At 35.4% G+C, this 19,750-nt stretch overlaps 1 protein-coding gene across 13 annotated transcripts in view; it reads left to right on the forward strand.

Moving 5' to 3' along the window:
- The window catches only part of LOC142344497 (sodium channel protein 1 brain-like), a 182,220-nt gene that overhangs the window by 73,388 nt on the left and 89,082 nt on the right, over window positions 1-19,750 (forward strand). For 5 of the 13 annotated variants that reach the window (XM_075396185.1, XM_075396182.1, XM_075396186.1 and 2 more), the window contains exons 2-4: window positions 10,688-11,553; window positions 18,793-18,939; window positions 19,283-19,563. In XM_075396185.1, coding sequence (XP_075252300.1) covers window positions 11,409-11,553; window positions 18,793-18,939; window positions 19,283-19,563 — 573 coding nt within the window. In that variant the 5' untranslated portion in view covers window positions 10,688-11,408. The other 8 variants (XM_075396177.1, XM_075396188.1, XM_075396189.1 and 5 more) reach the window with 6 other exon arrangements.

Here is a 19,750-nt window from a genome sequence, read left to right on the forward strand (position 1 = left end):
CTGATTTTTTTGGTTTTTGCCTGTATTTGTTGTTGTTTTCATAGTCATAAGATTTAATTTGATGTCTTTTTGATGCCTCATGAATGACAAACACAAGACTTAAAAAAAATTTTGAAGTTTTTTCGAACATTAACCGATCTTTAACTTAATTTCGTGAACTGTAAGTCAGTCTCGGTAATGTCAGGAACCCGCTCAATTTTATTGCATCAACTTCTCATGGTTAGAGGTTTTTGCTTCAAACTAATGGTTTTATGACTTCGATGCCGCGATTTTTCAAAATTTTTTAAAATTTTTTGAATATTTTTTTTGTAAATTTGGTTCCTTTTGAAATCTTATCACATTATCCTAAAATTGATAGTTCTCATTGGCTTAGAGAAGACGTTCAATGCATCATAGATAAAGTTTTCAGAGAAAACCTTAATGGTTTAAATGGCTTCGACACTTTCTTCTCTCACTTTTCTGCTGAATTTTTGGTTTTTGCCTGTATTTGTTGTTGTTTTCATAGTCAGGAGACCTAATGTGATGTCTTATTGATGAGTTATAATTGACAAGCAAAATTTCTTCCATCGAGGCGTTTTTTATTGACTTCCGTTGAAAGCCATTGATTGGCGTTGATACTGCGACTTTTATTGGAAATTTCGTGGTTTTAGTATATTTGTTCATTTTTCTGGATTGTTTCAAGTCATATACTTAAAAAAGAAGAACCTCATTGCTGTTAAAATAGTTGTTTCTAAGTTAAAAAAGTTATTACAAAAAGTTTTTTTCTTGCTTTGCTGTTTTTGAATTTGCTGTTTTTGCTTGATTTTTTTTTTATTCCTTTTGTAGCCATAAAATGCTGACCTGTCTCATAAGCTTCTAATTGAGGATTGATCATGTTACTCAATGCAGTGAGTTTAAAGCGAATAGTCTTAAAATTTATAATAATTTTTTTAAGAGTTGTTAAACTTTTCAGTTTTCGTTGTTCTTTTCGTCAACTTGTAACCTATTCTCATCATTAAGAGGTCCCATCCAATTCCTTATAATACACAAAATTAACGTGTCTATTGATGTTGTGTCGTAGCTGATGTTTTGTTTGTTAGACAAGATGCGTTTTTATAAAAAAAAATTGTATGCAGTAAATATGTGTTTCTTTTTCTCTTCTTTTCGCACATTTGCGTAATAATAGATCCCAATTGTTTTCAAATGTAGCTCAGGTGAACTTATTTAATCATCCAGTATCAATTTAGTTGAATTATTATAGATAACAATTGAAATAATAATAAATAATATTCAGATAATAGCTAATGATTTTAATGGCTTCAATAATTTGTGTTTTCTCACTTTTTGTATTTTTTTGCATGTTTAGTCCGTTTCTTTGGCTTAGTTTAACTTAAGACAGGTTCTATTGTTTTTGTAATGGTTTTTTAGTAAATTTATCAAAAATTATTTCTTTAAAAGCTAATGATATTTACTACTTTTAAAATTTTATTGTTTTAAAAATGTTGATTGATTTTTGAATTTCGCCTCATTGCTTCTTCTTTTTGTCGACTTTTTACCTAGTTTTATTAGTGAGAAATCCCATCTGCTGTGTAGTTAGGAAAAAGTAAATCTTTGATTTACTTTTTAATTAAATTTTTAATTAACATTTTATTCGATTGATTTTTGACGTTGTCACTAGCTGCTTTTAAATTTAGATATTTGAGTTTTTGCCGTCAATTTTTTGTTTTTGCTTTTGTTGTTGTTTGTTTTTTTTGCTTGTAGTCTTTTTAATGGCAGCTCTCGTGAGCGCTGTAATGAGGCATGGAATTTTGTAATTCAATTAGTAGTTTGGCTTTGTGACGATTTCTTATTAACTCAAACATCTGTATATGATTATCTCTCCATTTGGTTGACAATTAAGTCAAATATGTAGATGAGCTCGGGTCGGAACATCTTGTGTGAGCGCACATTAACGTGCATCTTTGTTCATTTACTAGTCAGTTCTCTGAAAAAAGTTTCCGCAATTCAGCAAAAACTGAAAAATTCAATGCTTGTTTTCTTCAGTTTTCTTTCAAACAAAATTACTTTTAAAAACAATGCAATTTTTTAATACATTTAAAAAGTGACGTTTTGCGAATGTATTTTCATACCTGATTTTCTGCACAACACTTTTCAACAATGATTTCACAACAATGATTTTCAAGGTATCGGTGGTAAAAACAACCGCAAATTCGTGAAATGCTTGCTGTTCAGTTTTTAATTTCACCGTTCAGGAGATTGAGGGTTATTTGGCATTTATCTTTATTACCCGTCTTCTTTTTAATAATCGACAAGATAGCCATTCGAATTACGCACTTTTTTCCTTGTCTAAAATCATTTTTTAAAACTCTTTTTTAATACAATATTTTATACAATATTTTTTCGCTAAAAATGTCGATCTTTGAAAAACTGTTTGCCACGACCTCGTAACCACAGCGGTCAATTGAATGTCAGCAATACTAAAAGCTAAATAAATACGCTTGTTTTGAACTATAGTTTTGCGCTTTGCTGAGCGTAGTTGAATTAACCTGTTATATTTTGTCAGAATGGTGCTAAATGTTCTTTAAGACCTAAACCTGAAAAATGTGAAAAACCATACTCGCATGAATTGAATATGTGAGCGTGCATGATGATTGAGATGTTGATCAGTTATTTCTAATTTATGGCTCTTCAGAAGGAAGACAGACATGGAAGGAGATGGGCATTTCGTCATCTGGCGGCAAGTTTTGGGTAGTGTTATTTTTAGTAATGGGTGTTTTTCCATGCTAATAACCATGTTATTCCACTGGAATTGAGCACACTAGGGTGTCTATAAATTTTATGGTCTCTTTGAAGTTATGTATCGTTTTCCCTTCAGTCTGATGGGGAAAAAGTGGGTAGTGTTATTTTGAAATAATGATGAGGGGTTCCTTGTAAGTACACAATGTTGTCTTAGTTACTATATGCGCCCTGAAATGTATAGATGCGTGTTTTGTGTGTATTATATATGCATCTATGCGAATATTTGTGTGAAAAAATGGTCATCATATTGTTCATCAGTTCGCATCTGTTGTGCTGTTTTCAGCTCGGGTAATAATGGCATTATTATGTGCATATATTTGAAAGGAAGAGAAGAAAAGAAAATTGTTGCCAACTTTATAGAATATGGTACTGGTAAAGAAAGGTATAGAAAGTGGGTAGGTCGAATACCTTAGCAGAAGTAGGAAAAGAATGAGATTGAGCTAGTTACTTTCACAGATACTATTAGATCGACTGTTAGTACTTTGTGAAATATGGCCCCCGACCCACCCAGGCTAAGCTGAGCTGAGTTAGAACTGTTTTAGAATAACATTAGTGGGCCGCTAACGCTGTTTTTTATTCAAATTACTCTTACTATCCGTAGCAATGGTAGTTGTGTTATGTTGGAGGTAGTGCTGCTGATGGTAATAGTAGTAATAGTTGCAAACCAATCCTAGTAAGAGATTGTGTCTTTCCCTTCCTTGGTTACATAACCAATTTTGTCCCCCCACTTTTCCATTCTCTCCAGTCTTCGTTTTTACCATCTCAAATTGTAATACCACTACTATTTCCATCGCTTCTCTCTCTCTCTCTCTCTCTCTCTCTCTCTCTCTCTCTCTCTTTTCTTTCCTTCTTTTTCTTTCTCCAAGGATGCGGAGATATTACTTATTTTTTATTAGATTCGGAAAGTAAGCGATGGATGTTGTGTTAGAATGTAAAGAAAAAATTGGTGTGGATTTTTTGCTCTATTTTAGCTCCAATTCAAACATACGCTATCCAAACTTTTCCTAGTTTTTCGCTTCCATCTTTTCCATACTGTTCTACCGTTCTTACTTGGTTAGTTCCTTCGTTCACTAGTGCTGTTTTGTGTGTATGTTTGTTTCTTGTTCCCTTTACTTGACTTGACTTGTCGTCGTTGTTGTTGTTGTGGATATTTTCCTCTTATTTTGCTCTCATATTTTTTGTTCCACTTTCAAAATCACCAATACTTTTTCCTACATTATATTACACTTCGTGGCTACGCTGTTGTTAATATTTTTGTTTTTAATAACTAGTTTGTCGCTGTTTTGTTTGAGGCATAACTTACTGGTTTCAACGGCTAAATTAATACAAATCCATTTGAAACAGCTTCCGGAACCGTTCAAAAACATGAAATTTGTCCATTATTAATCAAATAATTGGATGTTATTTTAAATTACTTTTTTCTATAATTAGAAGTTAGTTACTGTTTAAAATTACCGACTGTGGAAATGGACTTAACAAAACGCAAAAGAAATTCTAACACGTGAATAAAAGATAACAAAACAAGTTGAACCGAAATTACGTCAAAAAATGTTTCCGACGTAAGGAGTGGTGAACGTTTCGTAAATATAATTACATTACACTTATCTGTGGATCAGCATTACATTAGACTAGGTCTCAATGACGCAACAGCGCTTTCGTTGCGGAGATTCAGACTTCATCAGGATTTTGAAGGTTAGAATTGGATTTGCCCTCTTAGTTAAATTTTTTCAATTTGAAATCTTGCGCATTAAACCAATCATCACAATTGATGCGCGTATCCATGTGATAAATTACCGTTTGCTGATAAATCATACTTTAATAAAAAAAAGTACAAATGCTAATAGAAACTGCATTATGAAAAAAATAGTATATTTTGTGATTTTTAGGTTTTTTATTCTTTTGTGGACAACAAGTGCCATTACCTCGCCTCATGTTTTCACTTTACGTCAGTGTTGTCCACCCTGAAAAATTGATGCTTTAAACGTGGACAACAGTGACATACAGTACATGAATTTCGTCACTGGCGCTCTCGGATAACGAAACCATTGTGCACGAATTTGAGCATTTAATTGTGCACTTAAACAAAAACTTTGTTGCTCCAATTGATTTAGTAATTACTTGACACCCAATTCAGAGAAATTATTATTAAATTTACTATTTTTTCTTGGGAGCCGTTATATAGGTAGTCGCAAAACTGCTAATTTCTTCTTTATCCGCAATAAGTACAACGAGGGACTTTTATGAAATTACTCACCAGTTATGCTTTCTTTCACTTTAGTCTGATTCACTCGTTATCTATGGCGACACTAGATACTGTAATCTTGAACCCCAGTGATGGTGTGGACAACAGTATAGGTGAATTTGAGTAACAATGATGAGATCTTGTCGTTGTTATCCACTGTTGCTAACAAAAGGCTTGCTGGAAAAGTATCCCGGGTCGAGGTGTCGCCGCTAAAAATCGCTAAAAGATAAGATTTGCGGTGAATTTGAGTTAAAGTGTAAGATTTGCGTTCAATGCGATGAATGCGGTGAAAAAAAACTTTTAAGAGTTGAAAAATTTTTTTTCACCGCTTAAGTGGTGAAAGAACATTTTTCACCGCTACCAGCATGATGCGTTGAAAAAAAATTTCAGCGCTACCAGCAGAATGCGGTGAAAAATTTTGTTCAACTCTACCAGTAGAATGCGGTTTAAAAAAATGAATTCCGGTGAATGCGGTGATAATTTTCACCGCTAAGAACCGCAAAAATTCACCGCTATTCACCGCTAATCTTACATTATTTGGCTCCTTTCTGTTATTCCCCCCCACGTCCATTTGCACCCCCCACTTATACATGTTATAGCATATTGGTTGCATTTCGTACACTTACATATTTTACAAATTAATTATGCAGCGAAGTTTTTAAAATAAGACGCATACGGTAATTCAACTTTGCTTATAATGTAAGCAGACAGAATAATGCGTGTTCTTAATATTTTTGTGCTTTGCTTTCACAGGAATAGCTTTATGGTACTGATTTTTTTGACAACTGGAAACAAAAATTCATCCATTCGTCCACCGGTACAGGCAATTTATTATGACTAAAATAACGGATCTCTAAGGACCAAAAAGAACATATTTGGGGGGTGCAAATAGACTGGCTATATAAGGGTGGGGGCAATAACAGAAAAGAGCCCATTATTTTTTGGTCAAACCTCGACCCGGTATCCGGTATTTCCAATTTTTGAAGCTAATCTGAACTGGTTGTTTAGTGTAACTGTTGTCCATATACTAATTTCATAGCAGTGGATAAGCACTGGAATTTTTGAGTAAGCCTAATCGATAAAATTTTGGACTATTATTGTACGATTTGCACCGTAATGTGATTTCTCCCACTCTCCTATTAATTTCTAACTGTTATGAGTTCCTACGAAAGTTGAAACTTTTTCCTGATAAAACCTCCGTTCAGAATAACTGCTTTGCTAGAATGATCCGAATCCAAAAAAGAACAATTGAGAAAAATCAAAACACGCTCAAATTAAAGTCTGCGGACTTTTAAGCAAGCGAAATGCTATGATAAGTTTTGCAATCCGACTGATTACCAGGGGACATTTTTGCCGAGAATTGGAATGGTTTGACCTCATTTGTTATATTTCTATGAAAACTTGACAAAAAATACTTCCAACGATCGCATTCAATTTTGTCTAACTACGAAGTAAATGGTAGAATTAAACTCCAGTGAGTCTCCAAAATTCGTTGATGGAGTTGTTGCTGATTTACACAAAGTGTACATATTTTTTACGATGAAGTTCCCAAAAGTCTGCAGTTATGTTCATAAAAATTGTAAAACAGCTGTATTGCATGAATTGTAAACCTCTAATTAAATTTCTAGTTTTGCAATTTTGCTTGAGTTAAGATGTATCAGATTTGGATCGAGAGTTGATGAGTCTCGGTCGATACTGAATATTGTTTTAAGACCTTAAATAAGACATGATCGGCAGGAGTGATCTGTCAACAAAATACCATAATTTTACTGGGCAAGTTCTGATTGAATCTGGAACCTCGATCAGGCTACTTTCTTAACCTCTTAACAAATTTTTTTTAACATCTACAGTACGGCAGTACTATTATGGCAAGACCTATGATGCGCTGTCGCATATAACCAGAAAATAGCCGACCGCCTATCACGGCAACGCATGCTGCTGGCCTATGAGTGAGTGGCACTGAGTAATCAATGCAAAATTTTTTAGTTGATCTCGACCGTTTGAAGCAGTTATTGTAAAGGTGTCTTGGCCTTTCTTATGCCGAATTTTTGCTTGGCCATTTTGACTTTTACGACCTTGACATTCGTTTTGCATGGACTAATTTTCTGTCTTATTCACAAGTGTCAGCAGCTGAACTCATGGTGGCAGTTCACTACTGAAATTTAAATGAAAAATGCGCAAAAAATTGATGTAATTTTTTTCTTTAAATTTTCTTAGTGGTTATAATGATATATATTAACCTCTAAGGACGTTATTTGAAGCCCGTAAGCGAATACCCCCCCCCCCCAACTGGAGCAGGTGGCAATAGATTTTGAGCTCCAACTCGTTCATATTCTTCCGATGTTAATCGGTCATGTTTGTATTTACATGACCTATTTTGAGAAATGGGACTTTTATGACCTCCGCCATTGAGGAGGCTGTGGGAACAGATAATAATTCGGGTCTTTCCCATTATAGCCCCCCCCCAGCTTAGTTGTCAGATAACCTATAGCCCCCAAACATGGTAATTAGTCGCTTCTAAAAATTCCCAAACTCCCAAATAAAAGATGGCTCGCTGAACAACAGCTGGTCGATAAACTATCAAAGAGTCACCATTTCATGCAAAATCATGAAGCATCACTGTTCCTGCCACCCGCATAATTGCATGAGCTTTTTTACTGCATTTAGTGGGAATATATTTTTTTTCTGAATTAAAATTCAACCATCTTCAAACTTATGCGATATTTTTGTGCTTTGCGGAATTCTCTTCTAATGTTTTTTTTTTACTTTTCTATGGCTTACTCTTCGTTCTAGACATCAATTCGCGACCACAGCCTGACCTAACGCTACTACGCATTACGTTGCAGAAGTTAGATCTGAGAGTTCTGAGGCTGTTTTGTCTTTTGTGGACAAGGGTACCAATACTTTTTCTTAAATTCTCTCATAACGTCATATTTTATTTGAATTTTATGAAAAAGCTAAGCGTTAACTATGGACAAGTGTGACGGTTAAAGCATCAATTGAGTTGCTTTTATGGGTTGATAACGTTTCCTTTGTCCACGTTTTTGAGCTTTCAGGCAACCTGAAAACTTTCTGCTTCAACTTAATTGGTAATTAGTGGAGACCCAATTGAGTGACTTAATTGTTCTTGTGAGACGAGACATGGGTTGTTGTAAAACTGCCAGTTGTCTTGTTTATCTGGCATTAGTGTTGCCAGGTTTACTTCTGTAAAGTCACCAGTTAGGGGTTCTTTCAATTCAGTCATGGATAAAAGTGAAAAATTCAAGTGACAAATTAAAAATGTTTGCAACGCAATGCGGCCCTGTATTCATGTTTTTCAATTCTTTGAATATTTTCAATAACTATAGTTTTGAATTCAATATGATCTTGTCATACCCCGAATCATGGTGGCTGAACTATACATATCAATTGCTCAATTCTAAGAGAATTTTTTGATTGAATTCTTTGAATGTTGATTTTGAAGTATGCAGTACTAAGTTGGCTCTCACATTATATTGATTTCGTTTGAATAATTCATTTTTAAACGTCTATGTGCTGTTTTTCCATCGAAAGTGCTCCTGATAATCAATTTGAGCTTTTCCAAAAAAAATCTGATTATCGTCTTCCACTTTATCTATTAAGTCCTTATCGCTTGTCTCTTCAAGCTAAAGCTGTCAAGTATTATTTACTTAAATGTAATATTTCAAGTAAGAAATTAGTTATTGTTAGTAAATGGTTTGTCCAAAGATACTCGCGGCTGTATTTGTTTTTGAACAAACAAAAATGTCTTATTCTCAGTTGGCAGCCTTGCATCACTTGTGAACTGAAACTAAAACTACTGAAACTTGAAGATAACAACTGACCATGATACATTGTACAAAATATATTGCGTGCTTTAGTTTTGCAAGTCGTGTTCTGAATTTCCGTTAAAAACTTTGGAGACGCATAGAAGTCATGTTTGCATATGTAGTTATCTTCAGTTACAAATTGAAAGTTTTATAAATGTGTCGCAATTTGCGCTGCGATTTTTATTACAATTTATTGGGGCAACAGTTCAGTTTTGATAACTTTTGTGAAATTTCTTTGAGGTTTGTCTGGTTTTAATTTTTGCACCAAACAGGAGTTATGTGGTCAAAAGTTAAATATAAGACGTCATACTTCAATTTTGATAAACCCCCGTAGAAATTTTGTAAGGTATTATTTGTTTTTGGGTCTATAAATCGTGGACATTTCTTAACTTGCTGGGCATTTTATCGACATTTCAGGGAATTTTGCCCAGATTTTCCTTTCAAATGTAAGATCACCAGTTACAATTATTGAAAATGTTCTGGTATACTTCTGGCTATAAAACTGGGTTTTAGTACCAGTTTTGGGTTTATGCAATCTCAGTGAGAGTTCTGTGACGCCATAGGGCATAGTTTTGCGTCGCAAAATGCTTCTTTCGCAGCCACACATGTACCCCCTTTCTATACGTCTATTACGTGTGAGATTTGCCAGGATTAATGTATTTCACCCATAGTGACCCAAAATAAAAACAGAATTCCAAGGCACAAGTTATTGAAAGCTGTGCCAAGTTAGTGTAAGTTAAGTTTTGGGCGCTTCATTCCGTGAACGGAGCGGGCAACTTGGGTTTGCTGCCGTGCTCAGCTTTTGGATTATAAAATTGTTCGCCTGAGTTGAAGCCGTGTTTATTATTACGTTAGCAACTTATAAGTACATACGAGAAAGCTTTCCCAATTTATTCACAAACTTTCGGAATATCAGCAATTCTTGCAAAAAGTGACAATTACAATTCTGGTGGGTAACAAGCAACTATCCCCCGCCCCCTCCCTCCCCCAACTATCAACTAATAGATCCACGCTATGGTACATTCAATTTAATTCAATCCATTTTAGCCCGGACGTGAGACCAGCTAAAATCCGAGATAAGCTAACGGTTATTAGAGTGCTAGTTTGTGTTAGAGTTTGTTTGGAATTGACGCAATACCAAAACTATCCCCATGGTCCTCTTTATTCTCCTAGATCAAAGTTTGGGAGAGAAATTACGCGAGCCCTTTCCCAATTTCTAGGTTCGCTCGGGGGCGGGAGGAATAAATTTGGGTATAAGTGTACAGCAGCATGTGAAAGAACTCTTGTTCATGCTTGTTTCTTTGTGTATACTTCATTTTTACTTCCGCTTTGAAAGCAAAATTGGTAGAGCCTTCTCAAAACGTCAAATTGTATATCTACAGTCTCTAGTTGTGCTTTTCCGTGCTTGATATTTTGCTGAACACGTTTCGTTGTTAATAGAGCTAACTATAACCAATTTCGAGGTAATTTCAAAAAGAACGTCAATTTTTTCTTACTGTTTTAAGCTGTGGTTTTTGAGCTATTAAGGCGTTTGACTGTCTAAATATGTTGTGAAACGCTCCTTTTTTTCAAAAAAAATATAATGAGATAAAATTGAAATGCTGCTGACTTAATCCCCCCCTCCCCCTCCTGAGCGTATGAGCGATTTACCAACTGAAGCAAAGCTGATGGTAGGTTGGTTTTGAACGACGTTTTTGGTTCGATTTTAGCTGTTTAGTTTCCTTAATCCCATCATTAACATTTTTGCTGCTTCCCCCGTCATCAAATAGAAAGCGATAATTTCTGGGGAATCGCGTCGAAGTCCACAAAATTTACATGTTTATCTTGCTTGTTGCTTCAGGTCTCAAACCAATACATGCGCAGATATACGTACCTCATTAAGCAACTAAATTAGCAACATTATTTGAAGGAAGGAAGCGGATTACTTCAATCCTCTTATTCTACACAATTGCCCTCGAAATCTTCAATTCCATACACAAGATATCACATTTCAATGGAACACAATTATACAATAAAATGGTCTTCCCCGATTCCATAACTTATTGATTACATAATGTTGACGAAGCGACGAATCACAGATATGAATGTTGTTTTTTAGCCTTGGTTTGCAAACAATTTTGAGCAATGTCTCGATATAAAATTGATCGCATTAAAAACGACATTTTTCACAATAATTTTGGCTCCAATGACTCCAGTAATCCCAGCATTTGAAGTTATCATTTTTTGTCATCAATTCCCGATCATCAGAAACTAATTTTTCCTGGTCATCTTTTGTTCCGTCTTTTTCCCAGTTTTGCTCGGCAAAATTAGCAGTGTCAAATTATTGATTTTTCTTATGAAAAACTGGTGACTATTATTATTATTATTTGTTTCCGCGAACACTGCGTTTCTCGCAGCTTAGTTACTGGCTGTCCTTGTTACAACTAATAGTTATATCCAAGTTAGTTATAACTGTACACAGACAAGTCAAGAATCGTTTTACACTGCAAACATTCTAAAAAGTGACCTAAAACAGTTGTCAGCAGCTCAAATTACGTCGAATCGAGACAGCGAGAGAAGCGATGACAGCTGCAGTGACCCCGGCACCTGCAGCGGCTAGCCCGGAAGATGGGGGTGGAGGGGCCGGGGTTGATCCCTTCCTCAACCTGGAAACCCACTCGCATATCAGACCCCTCACACGTGACTGCCTCCGTCTCATGATGCATAGTTAGTGTACATTGGTTTCATCTACCTGAAGAGATCTGGGGTCTCTTCTTTCGCCCCTAGTGACATAGAAATCTTAGAAGTTAAAGAGCTGCATGTCACTAGGGACGGAAGACTCTTTTCTATCAAGAACTATGCGGGAGCTTTCTGTTCCATGCACAAACTCATTGAGCCGTCTTTCAACAAAAGAAAAACAAAAAAAACAAAAGCCAAAATAAATAAAAATTACTTTTGAAAAAATCAGTATCTTTTCTCGACTTTCCGATTGTTTTCTATTCTAATTATTTTCTAAATATTTAGAGAACTCCATGTCGTTGTTTTCTATTAATGTAAAGTAAGGATAGCATTATCAGGTGTCCATTACTTTTTTCCGACCTCTTGTAAAACGGGAAAGAACTCTGTGCGAGACTGGCGTTTTGTTCTGTCATTTTAACCTCCAAAATATTAGTCGAAGAAGGGCATGAATGGTATCATTTGAAAGCCCTTACAGGATAGAAAGAGTCTGCTAACGGGTTTCCTTTTTTTGCTGAAGAGCTGAGGTTTTTGAAAATCTTAACTATTATCTAGAATAAGCCAGCAAAGGGGATTTTTCAATTTTATTTTGCTGGTAATATTTAGAAGTTTTAGAAGATTTTTCTGTTACAAATTCAACTGAGTTTGCTGGAATAGTTAACTGAGACCCTGAACCAATTTTTACATTATGTTTCGTTGCTATTGTAACGAGTACCCAGTGAAATCCTTTGGCTTTCGCGTACTGTCTCACGAAGATGACACCGGCCCTGTCTTTGAAGAGTTAAATATTCAACTTTTTTCATGTTTCAACTTGCAACAATTTAATTTTGTAATAGACTGTATCTTAGGCTTGCTGGAGAAGACCAATGTTTCGTTAACTTAGTAAACAAAGTCAATTATCGTCACAAAATGGTGATGCTTCTAACCTTTTGCCCACTGTCATAGTTTTCCGTTTTCCACTCGAGTTAATTCAATTACAATAAGTTGGCAATAACAAAGCTATCAACGGACGAATGTAAAGAAGTAATTATCATCAAAACGTGAGCTATGTGACCAAATAAAATTTTCAGTAAGAGTCAAATTTGTATCAAGAATTCTTGATGCGTCCAAAGATCAGCTAAGCACATTTGATTGTTGGCCTTGAGTATACCACCGATAAAGCTTCACTTAGCGTAACATCCAATATAATGTATGAATTTAGGACATAAAAGCAAAAATATCCAAAAAATGTTAATTGGCACCATTCAAGTGCTAATTGCCATACTTGTGGGACGAGCTGTGTCATGACAGTTGGCACATCTGTGAAGCACCCTTAGCACTAGAATGCAGAATTTGGTTTTTGTCACTCGATGATAACTTTTCATGCAAGGGGTCGGTGGGTTTTTCGAGGTTCATTTTTCAACATCAATTTATCGAATCGGCAATAAAATTATCCCAAAAAAGGTATGGCGCCAACAACTATTCTTAGTTAACAGAAACTAGGCATCGAGAAGCTCTTTGCAGCTTTTTATATGCATCAAAATTTTATAAAAAATAGTTTTGGTTGATTTAGTACTGAAAAATACATGAGAGCTGGAGTTCAGTAGAAAACTCTATGCATTTTTCTGTTGATTTTTTTATTTGTTGTGTATATAAATAGTGCTGAAGTGTCAACAGTCAGTCAAAAAATTTAGTTTTATTAAAGCTCATCATTGGCTGATTTGTTGCATATCTAATCAATTAGAAGTTCGCAAGCTTCACCAAATTGTGAGTTTGAGCAACTGAGTTTGTTCTTCTACCCTAGATAAAGCATAATTTTTCTAAGTTTAAAAAATCAGTTGATTTTATGTGAACAAATAATCAAATTAAAATTAACAATTTCTGAGAAAGTCTATGTAACAGAACTAAAGCGGTAATAAGTCTTAGTATTTTGGTTTTATCATTCCTTTCAATTTTCTTTTCTCTTTGAATTTATTTTTTGTTCCGTCAAATAATTTGAATACGAAACTGTCAAATTGTTACTTTTTCAATACTAATTGTTACTTATTAGTATTTTCAAAAATTTGGAATTTTGCGTAGTTTTTCTCAAAAATTTTTCTGGTAAATAGTTTTAATATTTCTGCAATTCAGGAGGAGGAACAGGAGTTTTTGATCCTGAGCTGTCGTTTTGTGGTTTTCGAAGTGCGAGTTTTTAATGAAAGTTTTTGGTTGATAAAGAAAGGAAGAGGCCCATTGGAGAATTTGCAAAATTTGCTCTTAAAATTTCAGGACAATTTTGCCGGCAGAATACTGTCAATCATAAATGGTGGAATTAAACTGGCGGGAATAGTGTTTTGTTTGTCTAGCTGTCTGGTTCTGCAGAATTTGAACCAAAATTTCAATCGAACTATCTATGCAATTATATCTAACATTAACTTTCTTTGCAAATAATGGCTGAAGCCCTATTAAAATCATTGTTTTTACTAAATTATCCCAAAGTAAAATAAACTGCAATTGATACCGCTAGGTACCTATCTGCTCGGAGATGCTGCAAGTGATTCTGAAAAAAAATTCGAAGGAAAAAATTGAACTTAATTTTTTGTATTATTTGGCCTCAGCTGGATAAATAATTCTTTTTAGTGCAAGGCGGGAATTAGCTGTGCGGAAGCATTGACGTTGGAGATTCCTTTTGTCATAAATTTTAGCAAACAGAAGCATTAAAAACTTTGAAAAACATTTTTCGTCGATGTTGCTTTGCATAAACAGTTTTCACAGTCGATTACTATGCATCTGTTGCTTGCAACTCTGATGGTTTGTATAGTAATTTGTCGGATTGTTTCATAACTGTAATTTGTTGTGCATATCTCATAAATGAACAAATTCATAGCACTTTTTTGATAATTTGATATCTTTCTCAAAAATTGTTTATAAAACTTAGAAAAATCAACGCGATCTTCTTTTTGTTTTGAATGCTTGTAAGTTTAATGCTGCTCCTAAATTGATTTTGTCTGACGTGATATCCGAGAGGTATTGGGTGATGCACATACAATTGATTCAGATTTCAATCCTGTGAAGCCAGCTGTGTGAGGATGAGCTCTCACGTAACCATAGCTTAAAGTGGACCGTATCCTAACCACTTGTGACTGCAATTTTTAGGCACAAAAAGTGGTTCTAGTCACCAAAAAGCAATGAAGCATAAAAAGAACTGCATTAAATGTGGGGTAAAATAATAAAAAAGGACTGTGAGAACAAGCCGATGCGACCTAATGTTGTTCCACTGCGATTCCGTAGAAACCACAACTATACTCGACATCTCAACTTCCCACAGTTTAAGAATACGGTTTTTAGAAACTCTCGCAGTGATGGTAATTTTCCTCTGGCTTGAAACTCTTATTTTCTTCAACTCTAGGTTTGAATAATATCCTTAAAAACTGTTTTTTTACATGCTTAACCATTTTTGATTTTATAAATTCAAGAATTGCTTAGGTTACAAAAGAACGGTTTTTTCTGTATTTATCTTCCTGTGTTTTGTTTCGTCGATCATTTTTTCAATTGTTTCTTAGTCAACCAGTCAGCACAAGAGAGCAGTGTTCGATTTTCGATATTATAATTTCTTAATTTAATTTTTTAGTAGTAATAATTTAGCTGTGTGAAAAATTGTTTTTGTTCTATTTTCAAAAACCAACAAAAATGAGTTTCAGCCTTGACGCGAGCCATCATGGTAGTTTTCGCGCCTGTTTTTGATGAACCCTTTTGAAATTGACGTATCGCTGCCTTTTGGAAGTAAGTGTCTGGTGCATATTGTGTTTTGAATTGTTTTGTACGTGTATGTGGGTATGGGGCTAGGGGTATTAGCCGACACACATATTAGAAGACACGCCATTTGGCCGACAGATTTCATCAAGACGACATGAAAAAGACCGAAATCAAAACTGTGAAATTTAAATAGTGTTATTAGAAGCGTCGCCTTAATTATGTTCGGCCGTAATAATTTGTTCGGTTGTGATAGATTCATATCAAGTCCCACGGGCCGCTGAGGCATGGCCAAAATAGCAAGCATAATAGCCAATTAATGTTTGTTTTACAGCTAAGGGACGCTACTTCCACCGCTTAATAAGCGGGTAATTATCGTGAACTGTGGTTTTCGAGTAGTTATATTTGCTCAAGTGTCGGCTAAAAGGTGTGTCGGCTAATTTGTATGTCGGCCAATTGACCGGTCACGTGAGGGTATCTATCTGTCTCCGTTTGTTTGCTAGTGCGCATGCGTGCGGGTCGGTTCATTTGTCCAACAGCGTAGTCTTGCGGCCAGAGTTAAGTGTTTTTAAGCTTCTGTAATGTCACGCCTGCCTCTAAAACACCTTTTGTATACTTTATTTATTTTGGTGGCAGCCCTGTTTAGTTGTGTTTGCATTTATCTTATGCAGAGGGTCTAGATGTTATGAACTTTTTCTTGGATTTGGTTTGGTGCGCCTCTTGTCCTGCTAAGATTTGAGCTTTGATTCACTGAAAATTAGATGAGCTGTGATCTTTAGCTCCCTAATTTTCTTTGCTTTTTGGAAATGATGATGTTGAGACACATTTTCTTGTCCTTGCTGATTGTTGTTGTTAAGTACTTATATATGATTAGTGTCAGCGTACTGTCAGTCACTTAAGCTATCGTTAATCTGGTTAACAGTTGGTTAATGATATTTTTGTGCAATTGATGGGTGGGCTGTTTATTATTTTTTTCCTTAGTTTTGTTAATTTTCGTAGTTCGCTCTAATTTTGTGAACTCAAAACATTGCTATGCTGTTTTTTTTTTTGTTTTCGGGGGTTTTACTTTTTGGGCGATTAATCGATCGTATATTGTTTTTCTTATCTGGAGCTTAATCGAATTGAAATTTTTGGGCTTGAAATCATGGATGCGACCATGATGGTAAAGCTTTACTGATGGTGAAGCTAGACAGAATAAAATTGATGTTCAGATAACCTGATTGGCGAATTTAAAGTCTCTAAAAGCCCTTTTGCAAACCATAAACCTTGTAATAGATTTTAATGCAGCGTCTGTTCAAAATCTGTTTGCAATTGATTTAGTTTTTTGATTTTTGGATCTCAGACCTAATGCCTTATACCCAATGCCATTATACCGAAATTGCCCCTTTCGGAACGACTATTTAGCCGATTATATAACAAGGAGGCTCGGTAACGTGAGTTTGCAGAAAATGTTTGGACCCCACTAAACCATATTTTTGACTTAATTGTCCACCAAATCAGGGAGGGATAGAAAACTTCAAGCATTCTTCTTTTGTTCAAAAGCAATTGTTAAATCCATCTGAAAAATCGACTTGAACTAAAAAACAATAAATACTGCCCCATTGGAGGGCCGATGATACCTACCATTAACGAGACTAAAAGACAAGACAAACAAAAAATCGAATAAAGTAATCAGCATTAATTACGACCAAAATAACAAAAATACTTTTTGAAAACAATTAGTTTCAAAGTCACGCCAATATTTAATCCGAACAATTTTTCATTACAAAAGTGAACGACGAGACCAAAACTGCCCTTCTTATTGCTGCGCGTCTGCTTAAAAACGTAATAGTTTCTACTAATTGTTTAATAGATATTTTGGGGAAGGAAAATCTTTTTAAATCGAAAATAGTTGATGCAGTTTTGATAAATTTGGTTTAAATTAGGTGAATGCCAAATTGTTTGTTGCATATCACTTTCCGAGGAACCAGAAGTAAAATTAGCCCTAATCTGAGTACACAAAGATTTCTCCAGTGGTTTTCATATCTGCGCTACCTTTCATTTTAGACAAAGTGGCTAATGAAGCGTATCTGGTTCCAATTTTATTTCAATGAAAATCCTTAATTGTAGGCAAAGAGTCATTTCGAACAATTCAGCATAGTTTTTATCTTTAAACGTAGAGCCAATAGGACAATTTTAATCATATTTTCTAAAATTTCAACAAAAATGTGAACAAAACAATGAAGCTGAGGTTATCATTCACAAAATTTTGAACGGCAAAAGCGAAATGCGACATTTTTTATTATTTCATTCTTAATGATACCGCTCACAACTAATGCTATGAATTTGGATGGGCGAAAATTGACTGAATGAAAAAAACAGTTGAGCATATTGTTTGCTCCGGACTAAAGTGAGGTGGAACAATAAAATAGCCCCTGGAACTTGTTATGAAACTATCACAGCCGAACATGGGATTATATTGTCTGCTTAAGTATGTTAAAATGTGCTTTTAATAATTACTGCTAATTTGTAATCAGATTATTGAACGAAAGATGAAAGGTTATTGGGTAAGTTGACATAGAGGGCAAAAATGGCCTTGGTTAAATTGCCATATAACCGATTTTTCGGTTGCTAACCTAACACTTGATGTGGTGATACGAAGATAAAACATAGCTGGATGAATCTTTTTAACAGGCGTGAGAAGGTTTTCTTAGCAGTAAAGTAAATGTTTTTTTTAATTTCACCCTTAAGAATAATTGGAAATTCGAAATGTTTCGATAGATTGGCGATTAGCATCAGTGAGAGTTACTTGAAGTAATTGCCAGCAACTTGTCTGAAAATTAAAAAAAAACGTTAACTAACAATTTTGAAGTTTTTTTTACCTCAGAAACGGCAATCGAGTGGGAAAACTGCTTATTATTATTGAATAATTGTGAAAATATCAGCATTTATGAATTGATGAATGATGAAAAGTAACAGTTTGGTCTGATAAGTAACTGAATTTGGTCAGATATTGATACTGATAACTAATTTGAGATGTTTGAAAAAAAGACCTTTAAGAAATTTACCGGGAAATTCAGAAACTGCGGAAAACGTTGAATGATATTTTACATTGATTTCTGTTTCAGTAGTCCATAGCTCAACCAAACTTTGCCATCCTTGCCTACTTAATGATTGCTGTTTTTGCCACTCTTTATTTTTTGAGATTTTTTAATAAAAAAACAAAAATTTGATCTCCAGGGCGTTGATTAATTCGAATTCGTTGCTATCATGATCAGCTGGCTCCCCCTTTTAAAATCAATTTATTAATTATTTTTTAGGGGAGAAGCTTGCGTAGTTTTGGTTTTTTTTCCTATACGAGTACAATAGTCACCTATTTTTTGCTCCAAATTAGGTGTTTTCACCCTTCAAAAAACAAACTTGTAAGTGGTTTATTGAGCAGGAAATTTCAGAATGGTCGGAAAAGTTGGGTTACTTTATCAGATATTATTTTATTTCTTACCCACTATCATATGTTAGATTTATATTTATGTTGAATAGGTGGTCGCGGTACTCATGGCAGCAACTCACACGGAGACTCAACAGCTGCAGGAGGGGGAGGGGGAGGGGACGACAACAACGATGAACACACTCGAATCAACAAAAGCATGTCTAACTCACTAGCCGTCCCAGGCTCGCAACCTACAGGTACACTCTACATAGAACCTCACAAGCAAAAAATTATTATCATAACCCCTTATAAAAAAGGTTAGAGGCCCTCTGAGGCTTTAGGATAGAGATTCTCTGTGTAGGGGGGGGGGGTATAATGGAAAAGGTATATGGCCTATTCTTACGTCCTTTTGGGGAACTTTCTTTGGAGGGGATCTAAAAATGATTTCGTTTTGGGGTAATTTCGACACCGGAGAGTCGAAAAGCCAAAATTATATCCTAATTACTAAAACTTGGAGCGCACTAAATTGCAACATGTTTTGCAGGGGTTAATAAAATGACTTGTGGAAAGAGAAATCTGTATTTGGACCCTCTTTGTTAGGTGCTGGTGGCGACTTCCCTCCCCGCCTCTCCATTAGCCAGAGAAGCTTATCAATTGCTCTGGCTCTGGAAGCCCAGCAGAGAGCCCAAAACGAGGCCAAATGTTGTGGGTGCCTCCCTCGTCTGTGCGTGACGGAGGGTGCTGACCACTCTTTAGAAGAAGACAGACCCAACTCTGATCTGGACGAGGGGAAGAATTTGCCCTCGACCTACGAGCCCCTTTCGCCTGAATTGGAAGGCATACCTCTTGAGGAAATCGATAGCAATCGAAGACGCCAAAAAGTATGCAACCCAATGATCTCTCTATTAAGATTGCTTTTGACCAGACCTGCTGAGGGCGTGAATTTTAGGACGGTGTGAATTATTATTACTTCCCCGCCCATATTTAAAGAAAAAATGCAACCCCCCAGGACGTTTTGCTGCCCCCAGTAACAGAGCACCTGCCATTACATAGAAATCATTATGTACA

This window comes from Convolutriloba macropyga, chromosome 8 (genome assembly GCF_964194025.1).
Source record: "Convolutriloba macropyga chromosome 8, txConMacr16.3, whole genome shotgun sequence".
NCBI lineage: Eukaryota > Metazoa > Xenacoelomorpha > Acoela > Convolutidae > Convolutriloba > Convolutriloba macropyga.